The sequence below is a fragment of the Musa acuminata genome, chromosome BXJ1-10, assembly GCF_036884655.1.
Source record: "Musa acuminata AAA Group cultivar baxijiao chromosome BXJ1-10, Cavendish_Baxijiao_AAA, whole genome shotgun sequence".
In the NCBI taxonomy this organism is placed as follows: Eukaryota; Viridiplantae; Streptophyta; class Magnoliopsida; order Zingiberales; family Musaceae; genus Musa; species Musa acuminata.
In genome coordinates this window covers 26,239,904-26,263,601 of record NC_088336.1, presented here as the reverse complement: position 1 = coordinate 26,263,601, position 23,698 = coordinate 26,239,904, and the positions used below count along the sequence as shown (strand labels likewise).

General features: G+C 41.0%; 3 protein-coding genes and 1 long non-coding RNA gene across 7 annotated transcripts; all 4 read right to left on the bottom strand.

The window, feature by feature from the left end:
- Nucleotides 1–2,002: 2,002 nt before the first annotated feature.
- LOC135595015 (uncharacterized) lies at nt 2,003–4,857 on the bottom strand. Its single transcript, XR_010480261.1, has 5 exons — nt 4,417–4,857; nt 4,237–4,317; nt 3,236–3,532; nt 2,966–3,088; nt 2,003–2,249 (listed from the first exon to the last, which is right to left on the bottom strand). It is a non-coding gene; the product is annotated as an uncharacterized LOC135595015 (long non-coding RNA).
- A 455-nt stretch (nt 4,858–5,312) lies between these two features.
- LOC135595801 (uncharacterized) lies at nt 5,313–7,947 on the bottom strand. Of its 2 annotated transcripts, none has more exons than XM_065087197.1 (2): nt 7,097–7,947; nt 5,313–6,840 (listed from the first exon to the last, which is right to left on the bottom strand). In XM_065087197.1, exons 1-2 carry the CDS (start codon nt 7,160–7,162, stop codon nt 5,740–5,742), a joined length of 1,167 nt encoding a protein of 388 aa, XP_064943269.1. In that variant the 5' UTR covers nt 7,163–7,947; the 3' UTR covers nt 5,313–5,739. The 2 variants fall into 2 exon arrangements, with proteins under 2 accessions (XP_064943269.1, XP_064943270.1); XM_065087198.1 differs by having other exon boundaries at nt 5,313–6,837.
- A 6,282-nt stretch (nt 7,948–14,229) lies between these two features.
- Nucleotides 14,230–14,926, bottom strand: LOC103968451 (RING-H2 finger protein ATL51). Its single transcript, XM_009381680.3, has one exon. The coding sequence runs from the start codon at nt 14,839–14,841 to the stop codon at nt 14,476–14,478; it is 366 nt and encodes a 121-aa protein (XP_009379955.2). The 5' UTR covers nt 14,842–14,926; the 3' UTR covers nt 14,230–14,475.
- A 1,066-nt stretch (nt 14,927–15,992) lies between these two features.
- LOC135595800 (uncharacterized) lies at nt 15,993–22,462 on the bottom strand. 3 transcript variants are annotated; one of them, XM_065087194.1, is made up of 15 exons: nt 22,119–22,462; nt 20,574–20,714; nt 20,336–20,447; nt 20,113–20,256; nt 19,234–19,338; nt 18,194–18,277; nt 17,474–17,589; nt 17,279–17,380; nt 17,084–17,197; nt 16,866–16,922; nt 16,727–16,793; nt 16,593–16,646; nt 16,441–16,515; nt 16,328–16,363; nt 15,993–16,233 (listed from the first exon to the last, which is right to left on the bottom strand). In XM_065087194.1, the coding sequence occupies exons 2-15, from the start codon at nt 20,600–20,602 to the stop codon at nt 16,147–16,149; spliced, it is 1,182 nt and encodes a 393-aa protein (XP_064943266.1). In that variant the 5' UTR covers nt 20,603–20,714; nt 22,119–22,462; the 3' UTR covers nt 15,993–16,146. The 3 variants fall into 3 exon arrangements, with proteins under 3 accessions (XP_064943266.1, XP_064943267.1, XP_064943268.1); XM_065087195.1 differs by having other exon boundaries at nt 20,574–20,702; XM_065087196.1 differs by lacking the exon at nt 18,194–18,277.
- Between the last annotated feature and the right edge of the window lie 1,236 nt (nt 22,463–23,698).

Below are 23,698 nucleotides of genomic sequence, written 5' to 3'. Positions count from 1 at the left end.
AAGCACAGGGAAAGCCGAGAGGAGATTGGAGAGAGAGACGGGATGAGGTGGGCGAAGGCGATGGACAGCTTCTGATGGAATGGCTGGGTCAAGAAAAGCATCGAAATTATTCGAGAAGTTGCTCCATCCTTCCTTCCTTCCATGGATGGCAGGGAATCACAGCATGTGAAGGTGAGCTGCTTTCCTTAAAGCTTCTCCACTTTGGGTGAAGGAAAACAATGTTTGGCCTTCTTTTGCCAAGCAATAATTATGTTCATATTGAAGGCTGGTGTGGCTTCTGCTGACCGGTGATGTGCATTCAATCTTTTCATTAAGCTTCCTTCAGAAAACAACAAATATATATGCATTACATATATATATAATAATTTTTTGAAAAAGGCTTTAGTTTAGAAAAATTCTTGTAAATCACCCATATTTAAAAAAAAATCATGTAATATATTTTTTTTTCATAAAAGATGATTTTACTTACGCATCTTCATCGCCTCCACGCATAAGGTCTTAGGTAATAAGGGAGATGATGGAGGAGGAGACCCAACGATGGATAACAATGGATTTAGGTTGGTCCAAAACCTTTGCCTTCTTTGGAGGCCTCCCTTCTTCTTCGATAAGACAATAAAGATGATCCCATCATTCAAGTGCTCATCAATGATGGATCCGAGGTCTTCGCTTTCTTTAACGAAGATGACCCTCATCGTCTAGGAATCGACATGATGAAGGATATAGGGGTAAAATCATCTTTTACAAAAAAAAAAAAATATTTTATGAGAATTTTTTAAATTTTTTCAAAAAATTATCATATATATATATATATATAGTTGACCTACATATGATACATTTGACCATCATGATGGCTCATCATCAAGTCCATGCAAGCAGCCATTAACAAGTACCTTCAACTCTTACAGGCCCCACCTCCCTCACCATCGAGGCAATCACGCATTTGTTTCAGTGGCAAGTCGCCCTCAGTGTCAAACCCCATTGACATGGGACGCAGAGGATGAGACAGCACTCCGACAACATCTCGACGGCCGGCACCTCCAACTCCTTCCATCTCACACCACTGCCAAAAGTTCAAACCTGGACCCATGAGATCCCTCTTTCTCTTTGGCCACCGCCATGCGAAGGAAAGCCATGGCTGTGGTTGAGCATGCCTCACCATGCTCCTTTCATCGGTCGGCCTCACTCAGCATGCGGGCGTGGGATGGATCATGGCAGCCATCGGAGCGGACAACTGGGACACACTTCACGTGTCTGAAGGCCCAACGGCAGCTACCGCAGTTTTCGGCCTCTTCTCCTCCACCATCCACATGGAGGACGATAAATCGCAGACTACGACGCTAATGAGGGAGATCTCATCACAATCTGCATCCTTCGACGCCTCCTGTTTCCGGCGTCTCCAGCTCCAAGACAACAGGTTGTAGAAGGAGACAACAGCGAACCGTATCACGTAGACATCATCTGTTACATGTTAAGTCTTGATATTTAATATCTTTAGTATTTTACTACAACGCAATCTTATTGTTCGATGCGTCAGCCAATCGAATCAATCTTAAATGTACGAGCGAGTTCGATCCTACAAAAACTAAATCGAGAACTTCTCGCACTACAAAAACCCCCCTCTGATCTTAATGTTAATGGGTCCAAAATATAATAAATGATTCGAAGGATTCAAAAAATATCCAATTGAGCTAACGTAATTGGAACTTTATATATTTATAAGCGAACTACAATAACTATTGGGTTAAACGAGAATTTTGCAAGATCGTCGAGCTATCACTTGAATTACGACTAATGTCGTCGTGTTCCTCAGCTTGATGGCTCCAAGATCAAGTGTCAGGCTGTGCTGGGATGTCTGCGCTACCGCGCATTCGCCATATGAGGTTTAAAGAGTGAGAAGACCTTTTTCTTATTCTACCATAGGGAAAAGAAGATTTGCCAAAAGCTTACTTGCATGATCGGTGTGTTACAACTGAGCTTTCAATGGAGACGTCCTCTGCAACAAGCAGCCAAAAATAAGTGGGATCACAGTTTGCAAAGACATACAGATTTGAATTGGTGATCGTTGCACTTGTCGAACTGTTCATCTTGGTAACAAGTAAATGCACATCTTGGTGACGGGTAGCAGTCAAGATTTGCTGGAGCAGATTGTGTCACGCAGATGTGCTGCGGATGCATGTGAACAGTGTATAAGATCGAATAGGAGGCAGTGGGCTTCCTTGTCTCTGCAGATCCACTTAACAAGAAGAACCCTAGTTGGGTTGGACTTTAGGTGAGGTCTTAATGCTGGAGAAAACCAGAGGAAAACAAGAACAACGAGATGGGGAGAGCCAATTCAAAAATACAAATGGCAATGGCGAAGAAAAAGGCAAAGGCAATGACAGAACAAAGCAAAAGCAGAGGGGGCCAGAGGACAAGAGAGAGTGGAAGATCCCTATGAAATGATTGTTTCAAGTAAATCGAGGGTTTCATGTCCTTCATTCATTCATGTGAGAAACTTTGAGGGCCCATTTTGCATCAAAGTCGTCATTACCAATCAGCCAAGTTTATCACCAAACTGGTGGAGACCTAATGACCTTCGAAAGCCCAACCCGAAATTGTCTTTCGTTATGGGGCCTGGCCTTTGTATCGTAAAACTATCATATTAGAATGAACAAGCAATTACGGTCTGATTTAGTCCTACATCGGAAGTGGGCTAAAGCCATCGTTTCATTCCTCGAGAAGAAAGAAACGATGGCTAAAAGGCCTAGACATCGCGGCGGCAGGCCATTGATCAAGCCTTAAGCCCCACCGAGTTGTACTAAGAAGAGCAAGCATTCAAACACAGACGCTGCCATTGCATGGTCGATGCAAGGCAGCCAAAGCCTAGTAAAGTAGACAGGACTGGTAGTGCAGCAGATGCAGAGGGAGAACATGTCCGTGAAGCACAAACCCAAATGAAGAACACAAGAACACAGGAAAAGTTTACCTTTCAAGAAGGAATCAGTTTCCAGCAACCGTGTGATCCACGCCTTTCTCTTTCTTCTTCGGCCCCATGTAGTGCTACCTCCATCGACAGTGCATGTGGGAATCTAACCAAAGTCCTCTGTTTCTGCAACAATATGCCAAAGCAAACACTCTGGATGGGTTTCATGCAAGCCTAACCCATTTCCCTAAGATTCGTACTTATCAGGAAGATTTATTCCTGGGTTTCACCGGTCCATACTCAACTCATATTGAAGAAAGTTAGATAGCTAACCAATTCGGCATGTTTGTTCTTTGGATTTCTTGTTGATGCCAAGGGACATTTGCTGGAACATTTCTAGACATTTAGGCATCAACAAGAGAGAAAGCACAAGCTTCACAGGATGAGCATCCCACCCGATTACCTGTTGATACTGTACTTGCTTGACCTGCTTGACTTGGAAAGATGATACCTGCACAGAGAATTAGTGTCCACAACTTTCCAAGTGCAGATCTTTTGGAAACACAAAGGTCAAGTCTTCTAAATATCTTATAATACACCAAATGGCCCAACTCTGATCATTTTAAAATCCTGCAAATACTCGAGAAAACAAGTTAGCCAATCGGATGTTTTCGAAGAAAAGAAGTAGCTTGGGGACTACGACATCAAAAATAAGGACAGACTGCTAGACAAACAACAACATGCACATCACAAAGACTGAAATAAACCATACAAATTAGAGTTTCATGCAATTCCTTTTATATTAACCATAGAAGATGATATGATTCCAATTCCATCATTGAGAAAAGATAAGAAAATGTAAATGATCAGCAATAAATATGAGAAAGGCACAGGAAAGAAAACAGTAAGTAAGGATTTTTTGGTTATCTACTTCTAAGACAACCTTTCACAACCATAAGATGTTTTCAGTAAGCTATGGCAAATAACACTTTTTTAAGTGTATATTAGCTGCAAAGCCCACCCATTGCTCGGACAAGAGGAGTTGCAAAGTTTGAATCATATTTGTCGCTAGTTGTATAAAAGGAATCAGTCACCATAACCTTAGTATGTAAATAATGATGTATTATTAGATAAAGAAAGTAATCAAGGCTCAAAGACAGCCCTAATGCATTTTGTTAGATTCTATATTTCACCCAAGACTTTTACAGCTGGAATTTACACATTTATGCATCTAGTTAAAAGTAGTTTCAACTAGAAAACCAATCTGGAAGCATATTTAAGCAGACTACTCAAATTGAACTCTAGATCTCTAAATTGGAAATGTCAATTATTACCTCAGATTGCCTGCAGCTGACATAAAGGATCACTTGTATGTTTAATCGCTGCATCTAATCTCCATATATTCATCTGCTAAACTACAACAGCAGAGGTGAAAGAAGTGAGAAATGAAGAATCTCAGAGGCCTTTTATGACCTATGACATGAACAAATAGTTTGAAAACAAGACAAGAGTACAAATAGAATGGCCTTGTTTGCTGCAGTCACGCCAGCATCAATCGCTTTACACAGGAACAAAAAAATAGAAGCCTCAGCAGGAAAGAATTTCCTTCCTCAATGCAGCAAAAGAACAATCTACACATAGGAAAATATGCAAATTATAATACCTCAAGATGAGAAATTTAGATGGAAATTGGACGAAATTGCGAGTAACTGAGCAAGAATGTAAAAAATTAAAATGCTTGGATGCCAACAAGCAGTTCACATCAAAGAATTGAGCATACAACAGAATGCACTTCTATTGTCCAAAGAAGTGGACTTGCATAAGAATGAGTCAATTCTAGTGGCAAAAGTCACAAAACACAGGACTTCACTAAAAGCAATGCTAAAGACATCATAAATATGTGGCTGATAGAGAGTGCGACGCCTGAAGATGCTAAATGATATGCGAGGATCCATGTGGTGGACCACAGCAGCAATAGCTTCTGGTGTTCTTGTTGTGGAATATCATGTGTGCATGACACATGGCCCATCAGGAAAAAAAGTGCCTAGAGATCCAGTTTCATGAAATAAACTGGAAAGAAAACAATTTATAAAATGTCCATTGCCATGTATTTTCAGATCTCTGGATGCAGTTTAACATAAATAATAACCTGCAAAAGTATTAAGAAATTTTCGTGGACTGGTTATCTAGTCACTGTGGTCAAAAGGTAATGGAATATATCCCAGAGACTATTGATTTGCTTAAGAACTTGCCCAGCAGGTTCCTGCACCTGCATTTCTATTTGTGCATGGAGCCACAATCTTGGTTGTGACACAAGTCCAAATCATGAGCATAAACCATATGGAATTCCAAAGGACATCTTCCACAATTCCACAGGCATCACCAAGTGAAGTGAGTGAAACAAACCACATGGTACAATGATGAAGTCTAGATTTTCCAGGGAAGTTGAAGAAGAATACATCGATAAATCAGTTTTTGAAGGAAAACAAGATCCCATAAATAAAATTTAGGATACATCACTCAGTTTCCATTCTACAACAACCGGTGTCATGTCACATACCAATAAGGTAAGAAGGGGTGAACAACCTCCCATGGTAGTTAAATTCACTGATCTCCCTCAAAAATAAATGGTGGCATCAGGAAAACTTGTACAGATATGATCAGCTCCAAATGATATTGCAGAGATAAGCGCAAGAAAATGTTGATGCTTGTCCTTTGTCCCAGAAGAATCATCCAACCATGTCAGATACTCATCTTCATCATAGTTGTACGGTCATCAAATTCTCAGCAACACTCTCGTAGAATTTGCAAGCAACCTACGATGCCACCAATAGAACTCACCCACTTTCTCGCTTGCAGTTCCCAGGCAAGAGGTATCGATGCCGGTCAACATTCTGAAGTATATAACTAGGAAGGTGAACAGCAGAATACGAACTAGGTATCGGCCCCAACTTGGCAATGATCTCTTGGAATGTATACTCTTCCGGAAGCATGTCAAACAGGTCTGCTCCTCGGCAGATCACATCTTGAATCCTCGAAGGATTCAAGTAGTAGGCAAATCTCACCCGATCGACATGGCTATATGCCTTCATCTTGAATATGAATTGGCTTATATGACGGAAGCAGAAGCTGCAGTGCCACCCTGAATCAGCAAATAGATCATTGGTCTGCCGGAAATGAGCATATCTGGTCTTCCCTGCTTGGTACCTGTGAACCGAAGCCCTCCAGCTTTTGTCATCAAGGTAAAACTCAAAGGAGTAGAGATAGTTCCGGAGCTGGAGATGAAGCTTCTCGGGAATCTCATCGCACCATCTCAGGAGGTCGATCGTATGGCCACTTGGGATCTCGTCGACATCGGACATGATCAACAAGTCATCATCTTCAACGCCTGCAAACCTAATAAGCTGATCCAATGCCACTCGCTGGTATGATTCCTCAACGAACGGATTCTCCCCCGTGACAAACCTCCCCCCGATGGTGCCGTAGGTCAGCCGCGATTCCACGAACTTGAAGCGGCTCCGGTTGCCAGCAAAGACGAGGGGTTTCCACAGCCCAGTGAAGGTGGAATTGGACTCGAGGAGGACGAACTCTGAGACGTAAGGGCTGAGTTCGTGCCACCGGATCTCGAGCATGTCGAGCTCGTTGCTGAACAGAACGGCATCGAAGACCCGACGGGGGGTATCACGCATGCCCCAGCCGTGGAGCCGGCAGAGGCGCTCCATGGAGATGTTAGGGTGGTAGTAGTGGGGGATGGTGCGGAAGGGCTTGGGAGGGGACTCCCAGATGGGGCGGAGGAAGTAGGTAATCTTCTGGCCATGGAGGTAGATGATGAAGATGAGGACGGGGACGCCCATGAAGAGCAGCAGGAATGCCTTGAGATCGAACCCCCGGAGAGCGCACCGCAGCCGCGACATGCTTAGCGCTGCCCTCGACGTCTGCTGCAACAGAAATCAAACGATCAGAAGGGTGAAATCGAACCCAACAGATTGGGGAAATGGGAGTTCTTGCGGTTCAAATCTCCAAAGCCGAGACTTATTCTCATTCCAAGAACAAATGAGAGAATCCACCATCATTTAGGGTTTGAAAGCGGAAATCATAGAAGAAAGAACCAAGGTTCCATACTTGAAACCCGAACAGAAGACAAACAAGCAACACAATTAGATCTGAAACGAGGGATAGAAAAAGGTGAATCACCTCGCCGCAGACGTCCTCGCAGATGTCGTCCGTCTTCTTAGAACAATAGTAACCCGCTTCCGGCATAACGCAAAAGATCGCTTCTTTTTTCCTCGAAAGGGCTTGGAACTCCAGGCGCGGCGCGGATCAGATCACAGCCGATCGCTGGAGCGCAGCGACGTCCGGCCGTCCTCTCCTCCGCCCCTCCCCTGCCCTACTATCGCTGCTGAGATCTTCAGCCCTTGCTGCTGCTTCTTCTTCTTTTTCTTCTTCAAGTAAAACTTATGGTCTTAATCCCAAGGAAACCGCCTTATAATAGCCGTTCTCTTTCTCTTCTATCTCCTCCCTCTCCCTATCCTCGCCTCGCCCTTCTCTCTCTTCTCCCTCGTTGGTTTGTTGTTTTGTCTCGCTGTAATGTTGTTGTGTCTTTGATGTTGCATTTGATGACAGATATAGCGCCCATTTCTCCCCCCCCCACCCTAATATTTACAGATAATGCCCAGCGCACCTCCGCCTCCCATTCAAAATTCGCTCATCCATCCCCATAGGAAACGCAGGAAAAAAACCCTTCTTTAATGGAGAAAGGAGTACGACCGAAAAGATTAAGCATAAAGGAAGCAGTTTGCGAGTGCTATTCCCAACTGTTGCTTCCTCGAGCAGGGGAGAGAGACCGGAATGTGGGATGGGTCGAAGGACGACGTATATACCCGTGAGGTGAGCATGCGGCGCGGATATGGCCCGGGGAGAGAGAGGGTGTGTCGGTAAAGGCGGTGTTTTGTTCGTGTTGGCGAGCGAGGGTTCCATGGGCGGCGCGGCGGCGAGACACACTCTGGCTCACGTTCCAAGACCGGCCTTCGTCTTCTCTCTCTTTCTCTCTCTCTCTGCGCTACGTGTCTCCTCGAAAGAATTGGTTGGATCTGCCCGAGACGAATCCACCAATGTGGCTCGTCGCATGTATTGCGACGCTGTTTGATTATTATTATTATTATTATTTAATTTTTATTTACTTATACGATCCTAATATTTATAATTATTTTTTATTTTTATTTTATAGTAAGAATTTATATATTTTATTAAAATATCTAAATTGATTAATATATTCTTGTCTCATATTTAGGTATCGGTTTGAGTATCATATATACCATTTGATATTAAAAAATGTTTTTTTAATCATTTACAATCAATTAAATATTTTGCACATATCAATTTGAATTGTTATGACGTAATAGTGTGGTGAAACTAACATTATTATTCTAGATGAGTATATTTATATGATATTCCAAAAAAAAGATGAGAATTCATGAAAAAATAAATAGACTCGGATATGAGATTTACATGCAAAAAAAAAATATAGTCAGAAATACAATGCACTTATATTGATATAAAAGTCAGAAATGACATACGAGTTGAAAGATTCATAGATGAGTGCTTCGTGATTTAGACCAAAAATAAAATAAAATAAAATGAAATGAAAGACTAGTCGTCACCAACAGTTGCACCAATTACAACTCTTGCAAATTAATGAACCAGACATTTCTACGCTCGATTGACTTGGATTCCATCAGTAGACTTCTCCACCACTTGCATCTTTCTTTCTCCTCTTCTTCCTCTTCTCTTGCGCGTCGATAAACGTAGAGGTGGTTCAAAGAGCACCTTCAGTGGCTCGTATTGCACTTGGATGGCTTCGTTGCTGGTGGTGGTGACGCGGAAGAATATTTTGACCCAGCACAGCCTTAGACAGTCTTCGGAGTAAAAGAAGGTGAGTGGAAGAGTAAGAGCTCCATGTCTCTCTCTCTCTCATCCACGAGACTTCAACTCGCTTGCTGTCTCACCTTGTCTTCTTCCTTCGGCCACTCGGTGTTGCTGTTGTATCAAGCGACTGCATGCACACATATGATGGCAAAAGTCTTCGTGGATAAGCTCACGTCATGTCTTTAATGTTTCCTTCCAACTCCGTCACCCAATGGAGAAAGAGGAAGATGATGACACCGAGTTGTGTCATTGTTATTGTCATGGCCACTTCAATCCTAATAGGGTTAACATTCATCGTCCTTTCTTGAGACTTGACGCATTAAATATCAACTAGCAAAGATCTCTCGTCTCTCTATTCTATACACTCCCATCTTATTCCTTAAGTAAATACTACTAATATGAGGATAACAACATCGAAATTATTTCAACCATTGATTCTCATTCATGAAATAATCGATCGATCGGGTTCGATGTACGATAAATTTTCAATCAACAATTTATTTTTATTTTCGATCTAATCAATCAATCTCATCCGAATTTGATGACTATATCCTTTGTTCATGTCCGAATACGATAACTATGCGTTTTAAAGACACTAAACGCATTCACAACTTTTGTGGTCGAAGAGCATGGAAATTAAATGAATCATACACTTGCCTGTGGTGTGCCATTTCCCTCTGCACTATATCTCATCGGATAATTATTGGTTGGTGGATGTTGTTTTTGCAGTGCAGTACTTCTCTTCTCTTTCAAGATGTATGGGTGAGGCTACATCGATCATGGACGGCTCACGGGTGCCGAATTGGTGGCCTCGATTGCCACCCCAAAGTGGCTGTCTTCTCCACACCATCGGTGGTGATGGATGGCAGAGCATTCACTTTAATGCAACACCCCTACCACATCTTCTTCCTAGCATTTTTTGCTTTCACAAGCATCTCATGACCCTAGAAAACAAAAGGGATGAGATCAAATCAAACAAATTGCACGAACTTTAAAGAGCCATTGATTAATTATAGAGTGAGTCTTTCACACGAGTGTCCCACCCACCAATGACTTTAAAATGCATCAGATCATAAAGAAATAGCCTTGTTTGCCCTAGAAATTGTGAGGAAGGTGGTTGTCATGCTCATAGGCTTTGGTTCCTGTGATTCTCATCATGGACTTTTGTTTTCTAGCTGCAGAATGTTCTCTTCTTGGTGCATGTCTTGGATTATACCTACTCTTTTCTTCTTCCCCCGACTAGTGTTTCCCTTTTCTTTTTTGTCATTTAAGAAAGGAAAAACTGGTCTATGTCAGATGAACAATATGGAAGCCATGGTGGTGGTCCTTCGGCTGCTCTCACCCAAAACCCATCTGCTCCTGGCCATGCTTGACAGTGATGGAAAGACTCGAAAAGCACATGAGGGAGGGTTCATGACAACTGGCCCAAGCTGGTGTTCCTCACCAGCCACACTGTTCATGGCAGATTAGGTTCATCACCTCACTCTCCTCACTCCAATTACCAGCAGAAACAAAACCCTGCACAGGGAGGGATCAGAAGACTCATGACAGCAAGTGGTGGCACTTTCCTCGGACTAGTTTAATGATTTGTTGGGTATTCAAACCTAACTCAGCTTTGCCTCCATCCAATTCTGCTCATTTTACTGATGCAGTCTTAGGGAGAGTATGTGCTGCATGCATTGTTTGCTTGCTAGCAGTGGAAATCTTCACCTGCTCTTTGCAGCTAAGCATGAGAGATCAAAGCTTGGTAATGTTCAAGATATCAGAGTTGTCCAACCACCAATGCCAAGTCTCAGTCCCAAGAAGACACTGATGCAGACAATGTTTGGCTGCATGAAGGTCATTTAGACAGTACACAAGCTGACCTTGAGATTTCCCAAGCTCATTGAGGTTTTGGCTTTCTATAGAATAGGAAGGAGGTATACAAATCAATATATAATCTAAAGAAGCAGAATGAATTCAGTCAATGATACTATTAGCTCATTCCATGGAAGCATTCCAGTTTCAGTAATGATGTCATTGTAGTTGCCAAGAAACATAAATTTGGATGACCTCAATATGCAAGTTATTTTATGGTAATTAAAATATGCTGAAGTGCTACTACATGTTTTGTCTGTTGGACCACAAAACCTAACCTTTGGGCCACTTGAAAGGATGGTAGTTGACTGTCTTGATTTCAGGTAATCAACCTAACTAGCTCCAGCAAATCTAATATGAGTTGTCTGAAGAAAGGCATAGGCCAACTGGCTTTTTAAGTATTCACTCAAGCTTAGGGAACAGATAGGATTAAATAATGCTTTGTCAACCTTTAAGGTTTCACAGCAAACTGCCAAAGTCTATGAGCTCAAGAGTTCCAAGTTCTGCTTTTGTAGCTGTGATGATGTCAAGCACAGAACACAACTGGAACATGGAAGTTGTAGTATCTGGTTAAGGTGTGATCTGAAAGCTTCTTAAGATACAAGAGGAGATCATGTTTGCTGACATTGCTTTTTATTATCTATGAATGATTTTGAGAGTCAAAATGATCTGCTTCTTAAAAATATCAATAGAAAACAAGAAATGATGACAGACTCTTGAGTTTGAGATTTTATCTGCTCCTCAAGGGAAAACCTAATTTCTTGTTTGACATCAAGTCATTACCATCATGCTTGTTTCAAAGACAGAGACAAAAAAACAAAAGAAAAAAAGAGATTTTTAATTGAACTTGTTCTTTTTTGTTTCTTGTTGTAGGAAACATGAAGAACAAGAACAACACTAAAGAAGGGCCACATTCTCTTTGCACAAGACATCATACTGATCCTGTAGCCAGGCATTTAGGAACCAATGGATTTTTCTCATAAGTAAATATGATAGACTTTTGGCCACTCTTAGTTGCTTGCATCAACAAAAGTTGTCATTAGGAGTTGACTTTATCGTCTACATGACATGGAATGTTGTATTTTTTTGGTGGTTTGTCTTTGCCCAAAGAGATTTCCATTTAGAATTCAATTTTCCTCGATTTAGGCCAAGAAATAAGAAGATATGCTATCTTTTCTGCAAACATATCATCAATCCTTACCTTGGCAAGAACAAGTTTAAGATCACAACTTCCCTTTTGACACTGCAGAAGAGATAAGATTCATCAGACAATAAAAACCCTGCAGTACATAAAGATCTCAAAATATACCTGATTACTGCTACTGAAATTATGGAAAACAGGGAGTTTTTATTTCAGATTTCTCACAATTTTTTTTTAAAAAAGTTCAAACAATGAAATATATTTTAGTAATATATAATCTATGAAATATTGTAGCTACAAGCTTGATGTTTGTGAGGATCCAGCAAGCAAACCTAAACCAACAATAATGGATTATAGGCATAGTACTGATGGATCTAAAGAAAACAATTTACCTTTTTTTTCATTCTTATTCCTCCACAAATAAGCCAACTGAACCCACAGACACCATTAAGAGATACCTGTGACACCTGTGTTGAACCTTCTCAGTGAAGATGCCAACTCCATGTTATTTGATGAGCCACCAACTAGAAATGTACCAAGTAACGGCACATCTGCAGAAGATTAATTGGCCTGCTGAAATCAACAATTAATGGGCTACATGGGATTCTAGGCATATATTATTAAGGGATGAATCATTTTAATTCTCTACGTAAACAACAATTTACCTCATCTACATTCCTATTTCTGCACAAACATGCAAACTGAGCCCACAGACTTCTCAGTGAGGATGCCAACTCCAATGTATTTTGATGGGCCACAAGTAGAAATGCACCATAGTGAACACATTTGCAGAAGATTAATAGGCCTTCAAACCCCTGAAACAACCATATAGCCAACCAGATCAGATTGCAGTGGACAAATCAGATTGACACATTTTAATTTTATTTGTTTTTGCAAGCATTATTTGTGCATATTATATCACACCCCTTCCGATATCCATTTGAAAAGAGCCAATCTCCTTGTAATCTCATGTAATCCCATAGGACTCAAAAAGAAAAAGAAATGAGTTAATCAATAAGTAATAGTAAATGAACGAGCAAATGTATGAACAAAATGTTGCCATTGCTTCGTTAAAACATAATTGGAATCTCACAAACAAACAATGTGTGAGTGTTACAAAATTAAAAAAAGAAAAGACTTGATAAGTTCTAAATAGTTATCCAATAAATAGTTCAGGACAGCCCATCATATATACAAAATCATCGTGCATAAGTGCCCATGTAATACTATTTTGAGACCAAGAGACAATCTAACCCGGGACACTAATCAGAACCCCATTTAACCCTTTGTCATTTGAAAGTTCTATGATGCTTAGATGGTTGGATCGCATCTTAGTTCTAGAAAATCACTATGAGTTATGGGTTGGAGGCTCCGTAATTGTGTAATTTGATTTCTGCACGGTATTCGTATAACAACGATGATTACAAGTCAAAAACAATAATAAAACTTAATCAAAATGGGACTAGCAAACTTATTGCAATGTTTAAGACATGAACAAATAAACAATATATTCATTTTATCGAACACCTATTGTGCAATGACCAAACACAATGAAAATAACTCATCAATAACGATGTTAGTACGATGGAGGAATAAGATATAAGGAATTGAAGCATGAAAAAGAGTGGCTTCGATAGCAACCACATAGAGAGCAACCCACGAGAAATTTCATGGCAAATTCCCCACCTCCAGCAGAAAATTAGTGAACTAAAGTTGGGATAGGTTGACTGCTAATCGTGAACCTAAGAATTCTCAATGTCCAAAGGCACAGACGTACAGGTGGGACATGCATAAGAAGGATCCATACATGTCGTCTTCCTTCTTTAATTGCATTTGGCCGTAGCAGCAGAAAGGACCAAAATCGCCACTCACCATCGATAGACGAGTACGAAGCTCTACCTTCTCAATGCGAATGGGTCCAAACGATGGCCAGATGGATGCAGCAACTGCACGTCCCACCGCCTCCGGTCCCTCCCCCTCTGACCCTTTTCCTCCGTATGCGTTCCTCCTGTAAAGCCACTGCAACAAATGCTTGCGTCTGCACAACTCAAAACCTTGGAATCCTGCAAGATTTTGGACTCTAAAATAAATCTTGATGTGTGTCTAATGCTTCTGCTAGTTTTTATTCAGATAAAATCTTAATAAGTTCATAATAATTCTTAGGATCAAATCTCAAAAACTTCATTAAGTTAAGGCTAATCGAATAGGATTAATATTACTTGATGTTTTCCTAATTCCATTTCCTCATCGGAAGGAAACTGTGTCGTGATGTGCCTCTGTCGACTTTGAGACTGTGAGAGACACAGCCAGACAATGACAGCTGGTAGAAGGGAATTTGTTCGAATTATTAGCCTGCAATATATCACAAGAAAAGGTCTCTCTACGATCAAAGAAGACATCAATCTTCGGTAAAAACAAGGAAATCAAAATTAGATATTGATGACAAGTAGTAGTAGAATCCCCTGTTCTCATGTACAAACTACGTACTAATACTAGTTTATGGTGATTCTAATTGATACATGAACACACTGCAACATGGTTGCATGGATTCTGCAGTATCCATCCATGGCGACATCTCCGAATCACATAATCCAATACAACCGCTGATCCAAATGCAAAAGAGGAAGCAATCGCTGCAGCAACACGATGCCTACACCATGGATCTGCAGAGGGGGCAGGTGGCGTACAGGTGAGACAGCCACCTCTCCAAGCACTCTCTGTGGAAGAAGTGCCTGCATGCCGCCACCTGGCTCACCTCCGCCGCCGCCTCGAAGCCATGGAGGCACACGCAGCACTCTCCGTCGTCGACGCCACCCTCGTGCCTCCACACCACGACGCGTGCTCCGACGTCTGGCATGCGCTCCTCTTCCCCATCACCGCCACCGCCTAATCCGATCATTCGAACCACCGCCCATCTGACCCCGTTCACCAGCAGCGCCACCGGGAGCAAAGCGTAAGCCAGCAGCGCGAAGGGAAAGAAGGCCTCGGCGGCGCTCGGCAGGCTGTGTAGCCCCATCTCTCTCCCACCTTCTCCCTCCTCCTCACCCCACTGCTGACATGCAACCTCGGCAATCGTGTGTTTATTATAGCGGGGTGGATGAATTCCGCGTGGTACCACCACCTGATATGGAGGAAGAAGTTGGTGGGAATCTTACACATGCACGCATCTCTTCTCCTCCCACTGTCAACGGGGGAGGAGCAGTGACTACGACGGGCAAATCCTTCGCTCAAAGCAGACAAGGAAAGCCAGGTGGCGGTGCCGCGGAGATGAAGTGTTGGTGCACCAGCAAGAGGACAGGTGGACAGGCCCAGACGCGGCAAGTTCCGCGTCCGGGGAGACATGTGTCTGGGGACATGTCCCAATCTATACTAACCAACAAGAAAAGCCCAAATCATTGTGAAGGTAAACTTATATTCGACCAATTAATTCTCCATCTCCATCACCTCTATTCGACCTATGAAAAAAAAAATATTTTTAATTAGATTAAAAGTAGGGCGATTTCCTCAAAAAAAAAAAAATCTCAATTTTCAGACTCTAAATGTTCCTGTCGTGTCATTTTCATGTGGCCGCCTTTACCCCGCCACTTAGGTTCCACTGTTTTCGTCCTCTTATGACCAAGCATTGAAGGGGAGAGATGAGAAGAGAAGAAAAGAGGAGCCAAAATATGAAACGAGAAAAGAGAAGAAGATGAATGAGACAGAAGCAACGACGGCGGCTTCTCCTACAAGCGCCGCCACAGGCGGAGCAGGATCGGCCGGCAGCCAGCGGACCCAGAGGCGGAACTGAGGCGCTGCCTCCACGACCTGAGAGATAGGTACCGGCGGGAGCTGGCGCAGTGGGACCGCCTCTCGCCCGACCTGCTCCACCCCATCACCGCCGCCGCCGGGGGTTAATACGCAGCGGGCAGTCGTCGACGACGTGGAAAGAAACCAGGGTTTGGTAGGGCTTTAACAAAACCAGGGTTTACGTGTTGCGGGTGGAAGCGCAAGAGGCGGTCATCGGAAAGCTAGCGAAGGCGCGCGCGTACGTGGGAGTCGTTGCACAGGGAGAAAGAAGGGAGCTTGGCGGAGTCTCTAATGGAGCTACCGATCTGGGCAAGCCCTAGCTAGGTCTCTTGCGGCTTCGTTATCAGATGGACTGATACCAGAACAGCATCAAAATTTACATGGCCACAAAGGAGTTGTATCTCCATTTTAAAATTATAATCCAAAGCAGGTTCTTTTCCTCTTACCATCGAGAGTACATAATTTATATCGATTGGTGATACCTGTCGAATCGATCACGTTCGGAGTCACCGTGTTCTACAGATTGGTGGCTTCATCACCATCTCTTCGATATGTATGCCTTCTCAGCGTCGGCCATCCGATCTTGGAACATTTTCCACTCTTTTCTACACCGATCCTGTACCTGCCGGAGGTGACGGTGACACAAGTTTCTTAGCATCAGTATAAGGAGATCAAAAGACGTGAACAAGCAAGCAAGCAAGCAATATATTCCGTACCCCCTTCCATGGTTGTTTTCCATTCTGTTTCTGTCCCTGCGATGACATGGAAAGAGGAAGTTAGAGCACAGAGAAACATAGTGCTGCTGCTCATCATCGACTCATCTGCCTACCTGGTTACCAAGCGTAGGAATCCCTTGGTGAACGATCCATTGCGAATCCACGACTCCAATTCTCTCGTGAGCCCCCTGGATCGGAGTTGCGAAAGAAATTAAACTGGAGTATCAAAATGCAGCACGAAAAGGTCCGGTTGTCGACGAAGTACCTCCACGCATCTCCGAAGAGCAAAATCAAGACCCCATCCGTGAACCAAGTCGTTCTGCATTGATGATAATGGCGTTCGAAGTTGCATATGAAGGAATGGAGAGAGAGAGAGAGAAGGAAAAGAGATGAAAATACCTGAATCATATGCCATGCACAACGCCAGGCATCTCGGGAGAACACAGTCGCCATTATCTCGACGAACCTATACAAGGGATGAGAAACAAGTCTTGAGTGACTATAAAGTGGTAGAAATGAGACAAGTATGGCTTCGTACGCAGCACAGGGTGGAAGATGAGGGTCGGAACACCGGCCATGTTTCTCCTTTGTTTCTCTGTCGAAAACCAACCATAATGTTAATATGAATCTTTTGGGAACGCAAGGATTCATATTCTCATGTAACTCTTTATGCCGGTCTAATAAAATGTGATGGTATTCTAATGAAAGGAAAAGAGAGTGGATAAAATAGATGAATTGAATCGAATGAGAACTCACTTATGGACTTCGCTTCCCTCTCTCCGCATCGTCATTAGCCATGTTAAGTCTTTACTAGGCTGTAGGCCAGGTTGTGAAATCTCCAGCCCATGTTTCTTTACCAGCTTAATGTATCTGCAGCGGCAAACCAATTTCTAATTTACAGGTGCATCAAAAATTTAGCATGCATACTCAAGCAGGGAAAGCCACACTTACTCTTCAGCATCAAAATGCTCGACTCCTAGATCTTCATCCCAAATGAATATGAACTCATATGAATCCACAATGTCGGGGTGCAAAAACCGTTTTGCGAACCACCTTGAATCAAACAGGAGAATCAGAATGTCTAAATAATTCAATTGTCACCCGTGCTGCAACTCTGTGTAAGAAGATTCGAAATTCTTCACTCACCATTTAGTTTGTTTTCTGGCACTAACATGAATAGCCCGCTTTGACCATTCAAATTCATCCCACTCACTTGTCCGTCCATCATAATGGAACAACATGATTGTAAAATTTTCCGAGAACTACAACATCAAATTTCTCACAAGTCAGATGCAAACTTGAAACGTAGTAATAATTTGCATGTCAGTGCCTAAGAGATGCATTATACTATCGAGACTCTGTAAAAAAGAATCACAAGTACTTTTATTATGTAAGACTATAAGCTAGACTTCCTCTGCATGATCTCAGGAACATCCTTTTAATAGGTTTGTTGCATAGTTCAAATGCCAATATCTGAAGGTTCTTAAAAACTTAAGGAGCATATGAAATTCTATATCTCCTTTGGCGAACTATTTAGCATCAGATATGAAGATGCACAAAATCATATTTCAACATATGCTGACCATAAAATACATTCAAATTATACCTGAAGTGGGTTTAGTTATGGAAAAGAAATGTGGCATAAAAAGATTAATTTAAGCCAAGTCCTCAGAGTGGGTGGTGGAGTGTACTATGTCGCATGGGTGTGGCAATCTGAACTGAAGTTTTTGATTGAAAGACCAAGAATCAGAAAGAGGGGAAGAAGCGTCACTCAGAACAAGCTACATCAGCTTGACAGCACTCACTACCTAGAGTCATTAGGCTCGCAGTTAAAAAAGGGATCACTTTTGGTGCTCCTCCACTAACCTTTTTAACTGCTGCATCGATGTTGTTTTTCTGGTCATATCCAACTGTGAAAGTTACTAGGTACTTCTGCTGTATCTGAAAATCCTGAACATCAACCATATGTTTCCTTAGCAGAAACAGAAAAAAAAATGAACGCGTTAAGCATAAAAGGAACAGAAGTAGAATGATCCATTGGTTTTTCTCGGTTGGTTGCTTTCATCATGCAAAGTTCTTTGCTAGGTAGTAAGACAGTTATCTAGCATCAATCATTTATGAAAACTAAACCAATGCACTTCTCCAGCTAGTGAGTAAATTACCTACAACTAAGCTGATCAGCAAAAGTGAGTAAATTACTTACATGATCAGCAAAAGTGCAGTGTTATTAGGTTCAGCATTTATACAGACAATCTATGAAGAGATCACAAAATATCAGTGCTTTGTGGATTATGCATAAATGGAAAAAATATTCACAATAAAGTTTAAACATATTACACTGTCAGTGTTTCTCTATTGATCTAAAGAGCCACTGCAACTCCAAACTTGCAACAACAAAAAAAAAACCCTCCAAACTTGCATAGCACATCACAGAAATTACATACGGAATACCCAATTGCAGAATTGTAATTGGCTTTATATGACAACAATGCTAATTAGTCAGTCTCATGCATACATATCCAGAAGTTCATGAACAATGAGATAGCTTGGGCGAAACTAGTGTTATAATGAAATAAAGGGGTTTATGGTATTCTCAATCTCATGTATATGTAAGGTAGCCAATATATACAAATATTAGCCCATCTTACAAATGAAAAAGAAAGAAACTGAAAATTTAGTTCTTACTAAAATGAAATAATGCAAAACAGATTTGAGATTTGAATATGTTTAGTGCAACGATTGTGTCCAATTGGAAAGATATATCTATCCTGCCAAGCATACTATCAGCAACTACAGTCAGTAATATAAAGTTTTCATTCAAATAATCCAAGATGCATATAAAATATCACACAATAACAACATAAAGCAATACCAATATTCAAGTGAAAAATAACAATAGCACTTACCTCACTTGGATTCCCCCACAACCTTCGTGGATAAAGATCTGACTTGGATACGATGATATTTGGTGGGAGCCTTTCTGCACCTCGGGGATTTTTAGGAACGTAGATCTAGACCATTTAAAAAATCTGGTAAGGATATGGTCATCAGTACAGGAAAATTGAAGTACCAATCTTCTCAATCTGATACACATCCCATTGGATTGTTTTAAGAAAGACTATGAAACAGATTACTTAAACCAAAGCATCTTCATTGAAACAGATAAATTTTGACACTTTCGTGGATGCACTATAATTTAAATTATTCATTTGAAGACTGTTAGGGTTAGGATATGACATCTGAAGTTACAGAAGGGTCCTTTCTGATGAAATTGACTGGAACAAAACTTTACTTTCAAGACTTCGTTCTAGGCTCATTTACTTTTATTGATGTTCCTATTTAGGAACCAAGGAACAGTTACCTATGTTAAAAAAGAAGCACAAATTTTAATTATTGCACAAATGCCTTAGGAACCAAAATTTGATGTTACCACAGCTGTAACATAAAAAAACAAAGAAATATAGAAGACCATCATAAAAATTACACAGTTATTGCTGAAACTATCCTAGATCATCCTACCTATTCAGGTTTCAACATAAATCAAGAAACTGCATAAGGCAAAATAATTAAAAAAAAAATATTTTTTAGAATTTAGTAGATCTTTTCATTCTTTTTCTGATTTTCCTGACATGTTTTGATTATTTTGAACAAGTTCAATATTGACAGAGGTCATGCCATCAATTAAATACTGTGTATATTACTGAGAATTTGACAAAAAAATTTACTTATCCACAAAAGAAATTTGAAGTATATCTCACAGTTAATATACTATTTAAAATAAATACCTTTGAGGTATCATTATAATGTACTGTTGAGTTGTTTCCGTTGTGACTATGTATAGAAGGCCAAGTGTGATTCAGCAATGCTTGGGTTGCAAAGCCTGAATTCTTGTCCTCAATGCATGTGGTGATGCTACCAGCCAAGTGGAGCTGCCAAATTAACCAGGTAAAATGCTTATGTGTAATACTGCAACAGAACATGTATGTTCAGCAAAAGATAGAAGTGTACCTTTGGCATATTAGCTGTTGGAAAGGAAACTCCAATAAAAAAGCCTATAACGACTCCAACAAATATGTTTATAATAATTCTCATACAGTCATTTGGATACCTAAGAAATCCACTGCAAGCCATAACAGAAAGTGACAACAATCATCAAATCAAATAGAAGATTGAACGCAGATCAACAAATTTCAGAACTTTCATCTGCCATAAGAACTTGAAGCCAAAGAACAGTTAAGCTACAAACCTGTGCCCCATATTTCCAGGTTTTGCCATGTGTTTTCAGATCACAAAGACGGACTGATTCTTGCAATTCAAAGCTGCTCCACATTGCTCAGAAAGTTCATAATTACTTTCTTCAAAAGGACAAGTGGGCCTTCATGAAAACCTAAATTTATAAAAGATACTCAAAAAGAGGTAAAAACAGTGTAAGTTGCTCTAAGCCCAACAAATAACTGAACATCTCAAGCATCAAAAAGTTGACCGACATAGAAATATATATCTAATTAAAGTGAAAGCATCTTATTCAAAGCAAATTGTTACTAACAAAAAAACCACAAGGATTTAAATAACAATGAAATTAAAAGCTAGAGAAATGAGCACCAAAAGACAAAAATAACACCATTGACTCCTCAGGTCAGATGGCTTCATCAGATAGTATGACACATTGTAAAAGTTGATATAGTGCATCAATGCTGCTGAATTAGCTGAACAACCGAATTCAACAGGAATTCAAGCACAAGTTGCAGGGCAGATCAACAGAAAAGAAATTACATATCAAATGGATCAGAGAGGGCAGGGTTTCCTTACAAATAATTCACGTTAAAATTGATCATTATTCCTATACAATTCAAACTATCTATGGAGTATTAGCCATAAAAATTTGGATATTTGTGACTGAGGAATAATAGACATTTATTTATCTTGCAATTCTGTCCGGTGATAAAACAAAAAATAACAACTTCCCTCAGTTTGCAATGAAGTTGATATGTCTATCACATTACTATTAGTTAGAACAACCAGTATTCTATGATCTGACTTTCCACCACTGCTCTAGTACCTACCATTCACATGCTTTTCTCAACTCATCGAGTCTGAGTCAACTGTCCTTCTTAGTGGAGGGAAAGATCGCACGTGCAAAGGTGCATAACAGGTCAAATTTTGGACTCATAAGCGGTGCAAATTCTAAGACAACTGAGGAGGGCTGAAAGAAAGGACACAAATTTCTTACTTTATCATAAAAGCTTACTTTCAATGCTGAGGATTCTATCAGAGAAACTCCTCTTATAGGATAAAAGTTAAAGAACAAAGACACCACATACTAAAGATTGGGTGTGCAGAACATTTCTGTTCGTGTCCTTGCCAAATCACCTAAAATGAAATGTGGTTTAATACGTCAACAAGATATAGCCAAGTTGGTTGTCCGGCTGCAAATTCATGATGAACGCGCCGCTATTAACGACACATTACAGAAAAATCTCTTCTTGCACGAGATGGGTGTTCGTCAAACGAACCCCAGATGCTAAAGCTTCTATTTCTAGCTGCGTTGACACGGTTCATGTACAATCTACGATGTGGGGAGAAGAGGGCGAGCGGTTAAATTTTATCACATCAATCTAAATCAAATCCACAACAAATAGCAGCACCAAAAACCCATCTTTTGGTAAAAATGGGAACTAATCCGCCGAGTCGTTGACTAGAGCAACAAACGAACGCCCAAATTTCATCCAAGCTCTCAACAACAGATCCCAATTGCCTCGACCGGGGAAGGGGGAATAAAGAAATTTCGCACCTGAATTCGATGGCGGACGCGATGCAGGCGAGCGACAACACGCTGCTCACCGGTGAGCGGAGGAGTGCCCTGGTGCTGCTTCCGCTTCTTCCTCTTCCGCTTTCCTCTCCTTATGGAGGAGATGGCAGGGAAGCGGAAGGGGAAGGGGAAGGGAGAGATACGGGGAACTACGGAGTCCTCGTGTGATCCGTGACCGGCGTCTCGAAGAGGAGCAGCAGAACACGAGGAAGCACGAAGAGTAACGAGAAAAATACGCAAGTGGAGTTCGACAGCGTGGAATTCAAGTTCGGCTGCGGAGGAAACAACAACGAGCGAAGCGAGGAAAAGAATAGCCCTCTTCACTCCCCCCACCCCTCTCTCTCTCTCTCTCTCTCTCTGTCGGTCTCTCTCTGTCTCTCTCTGGGGTCCGGAAACGGCTTTCTTGTCCTGTCCTTCCACATATCCTTATCCCGAGCCAGCCAGACTAGTTTGCCTTCTTGGGCTGTTTTGTTTCTAAAAACGGAAAACTTGTTTTGATTTCTGAAAACAGAAGCCTCGTTTTTGTTTCTGAAACATATGACCTGAACCATTTCACAAATCCGAGAACTGTTTCTGCTTTCTTTTATTTGTTGTGTTATGTATAAAGCAAAAGCAATTCAAAATAAACATGGAACCCGGTTGGGGGTTGGGATCCACCAAGAAAATAAATCTCACAAGAGACTTGAATATTGTAGTAAGACTGCATTAATTTTATGAGTAAATTTACATCCATACACAAATTACCAAAGGTTGATTGATTATGATAATAATCAATAACCATATAAGCCATGACAATAGTTGATTATGATAATAATAATAATAATATATATCATCTTTGACTAAAACCATATAAAAGAAAATGATATAATTAAATACAAGGTATGGGGATGGGATACTTACAAAGACAAGGTTTGGAGGTATCTATCCCTCTCATCTGCCCAGAGTATTTATCTGCAAGCTTATCTTGCCACAATGGAACTCTTAGTATCTCTAGCAAGCATAAAAGCAAGTGGGTGGACTCAACAAGTCATAACAACAAATAATCTCTAATCTCTAGCTATTTACAAAAAAAAAAGCTGCACTCAAACAAGACTAAAACTAAGCTCTCTGTCCATAATTAATTGACATGTAAATGTTTAACTACTAAGAACATGTGGGACACTCCACAAAAATAAGAACCAAGCCTGGGGAATATGTTGGAGAGGTGATGATGCACTTGGGTGAAAGCTGCATGGTTAGCTAATCACATGGTAGGATGCTTTAAGAGAAATAATAATAATAAAAATGTGTCGAGAGCATGAAACCATTAAACGCATGGATGAGGTACTTGTTTGGAACACAAGGTAGAGTGTGATGATTGAGTCACAGCTGGAGTGATACGGCACAGCCTGCATCAGAGAGTAAAAGTTTGTGATCATGAAAGGGATATATACTTGCATCCTAAGTTGGGCTCCGAGGAGGATCCCATGCTCGGGGATCTGAATAAGTCAAAACAAAATATCACAAGAATTTAAACAAATCAACAAATACTACATCGATTGGGAAAGAATAAAAAAAAAGGT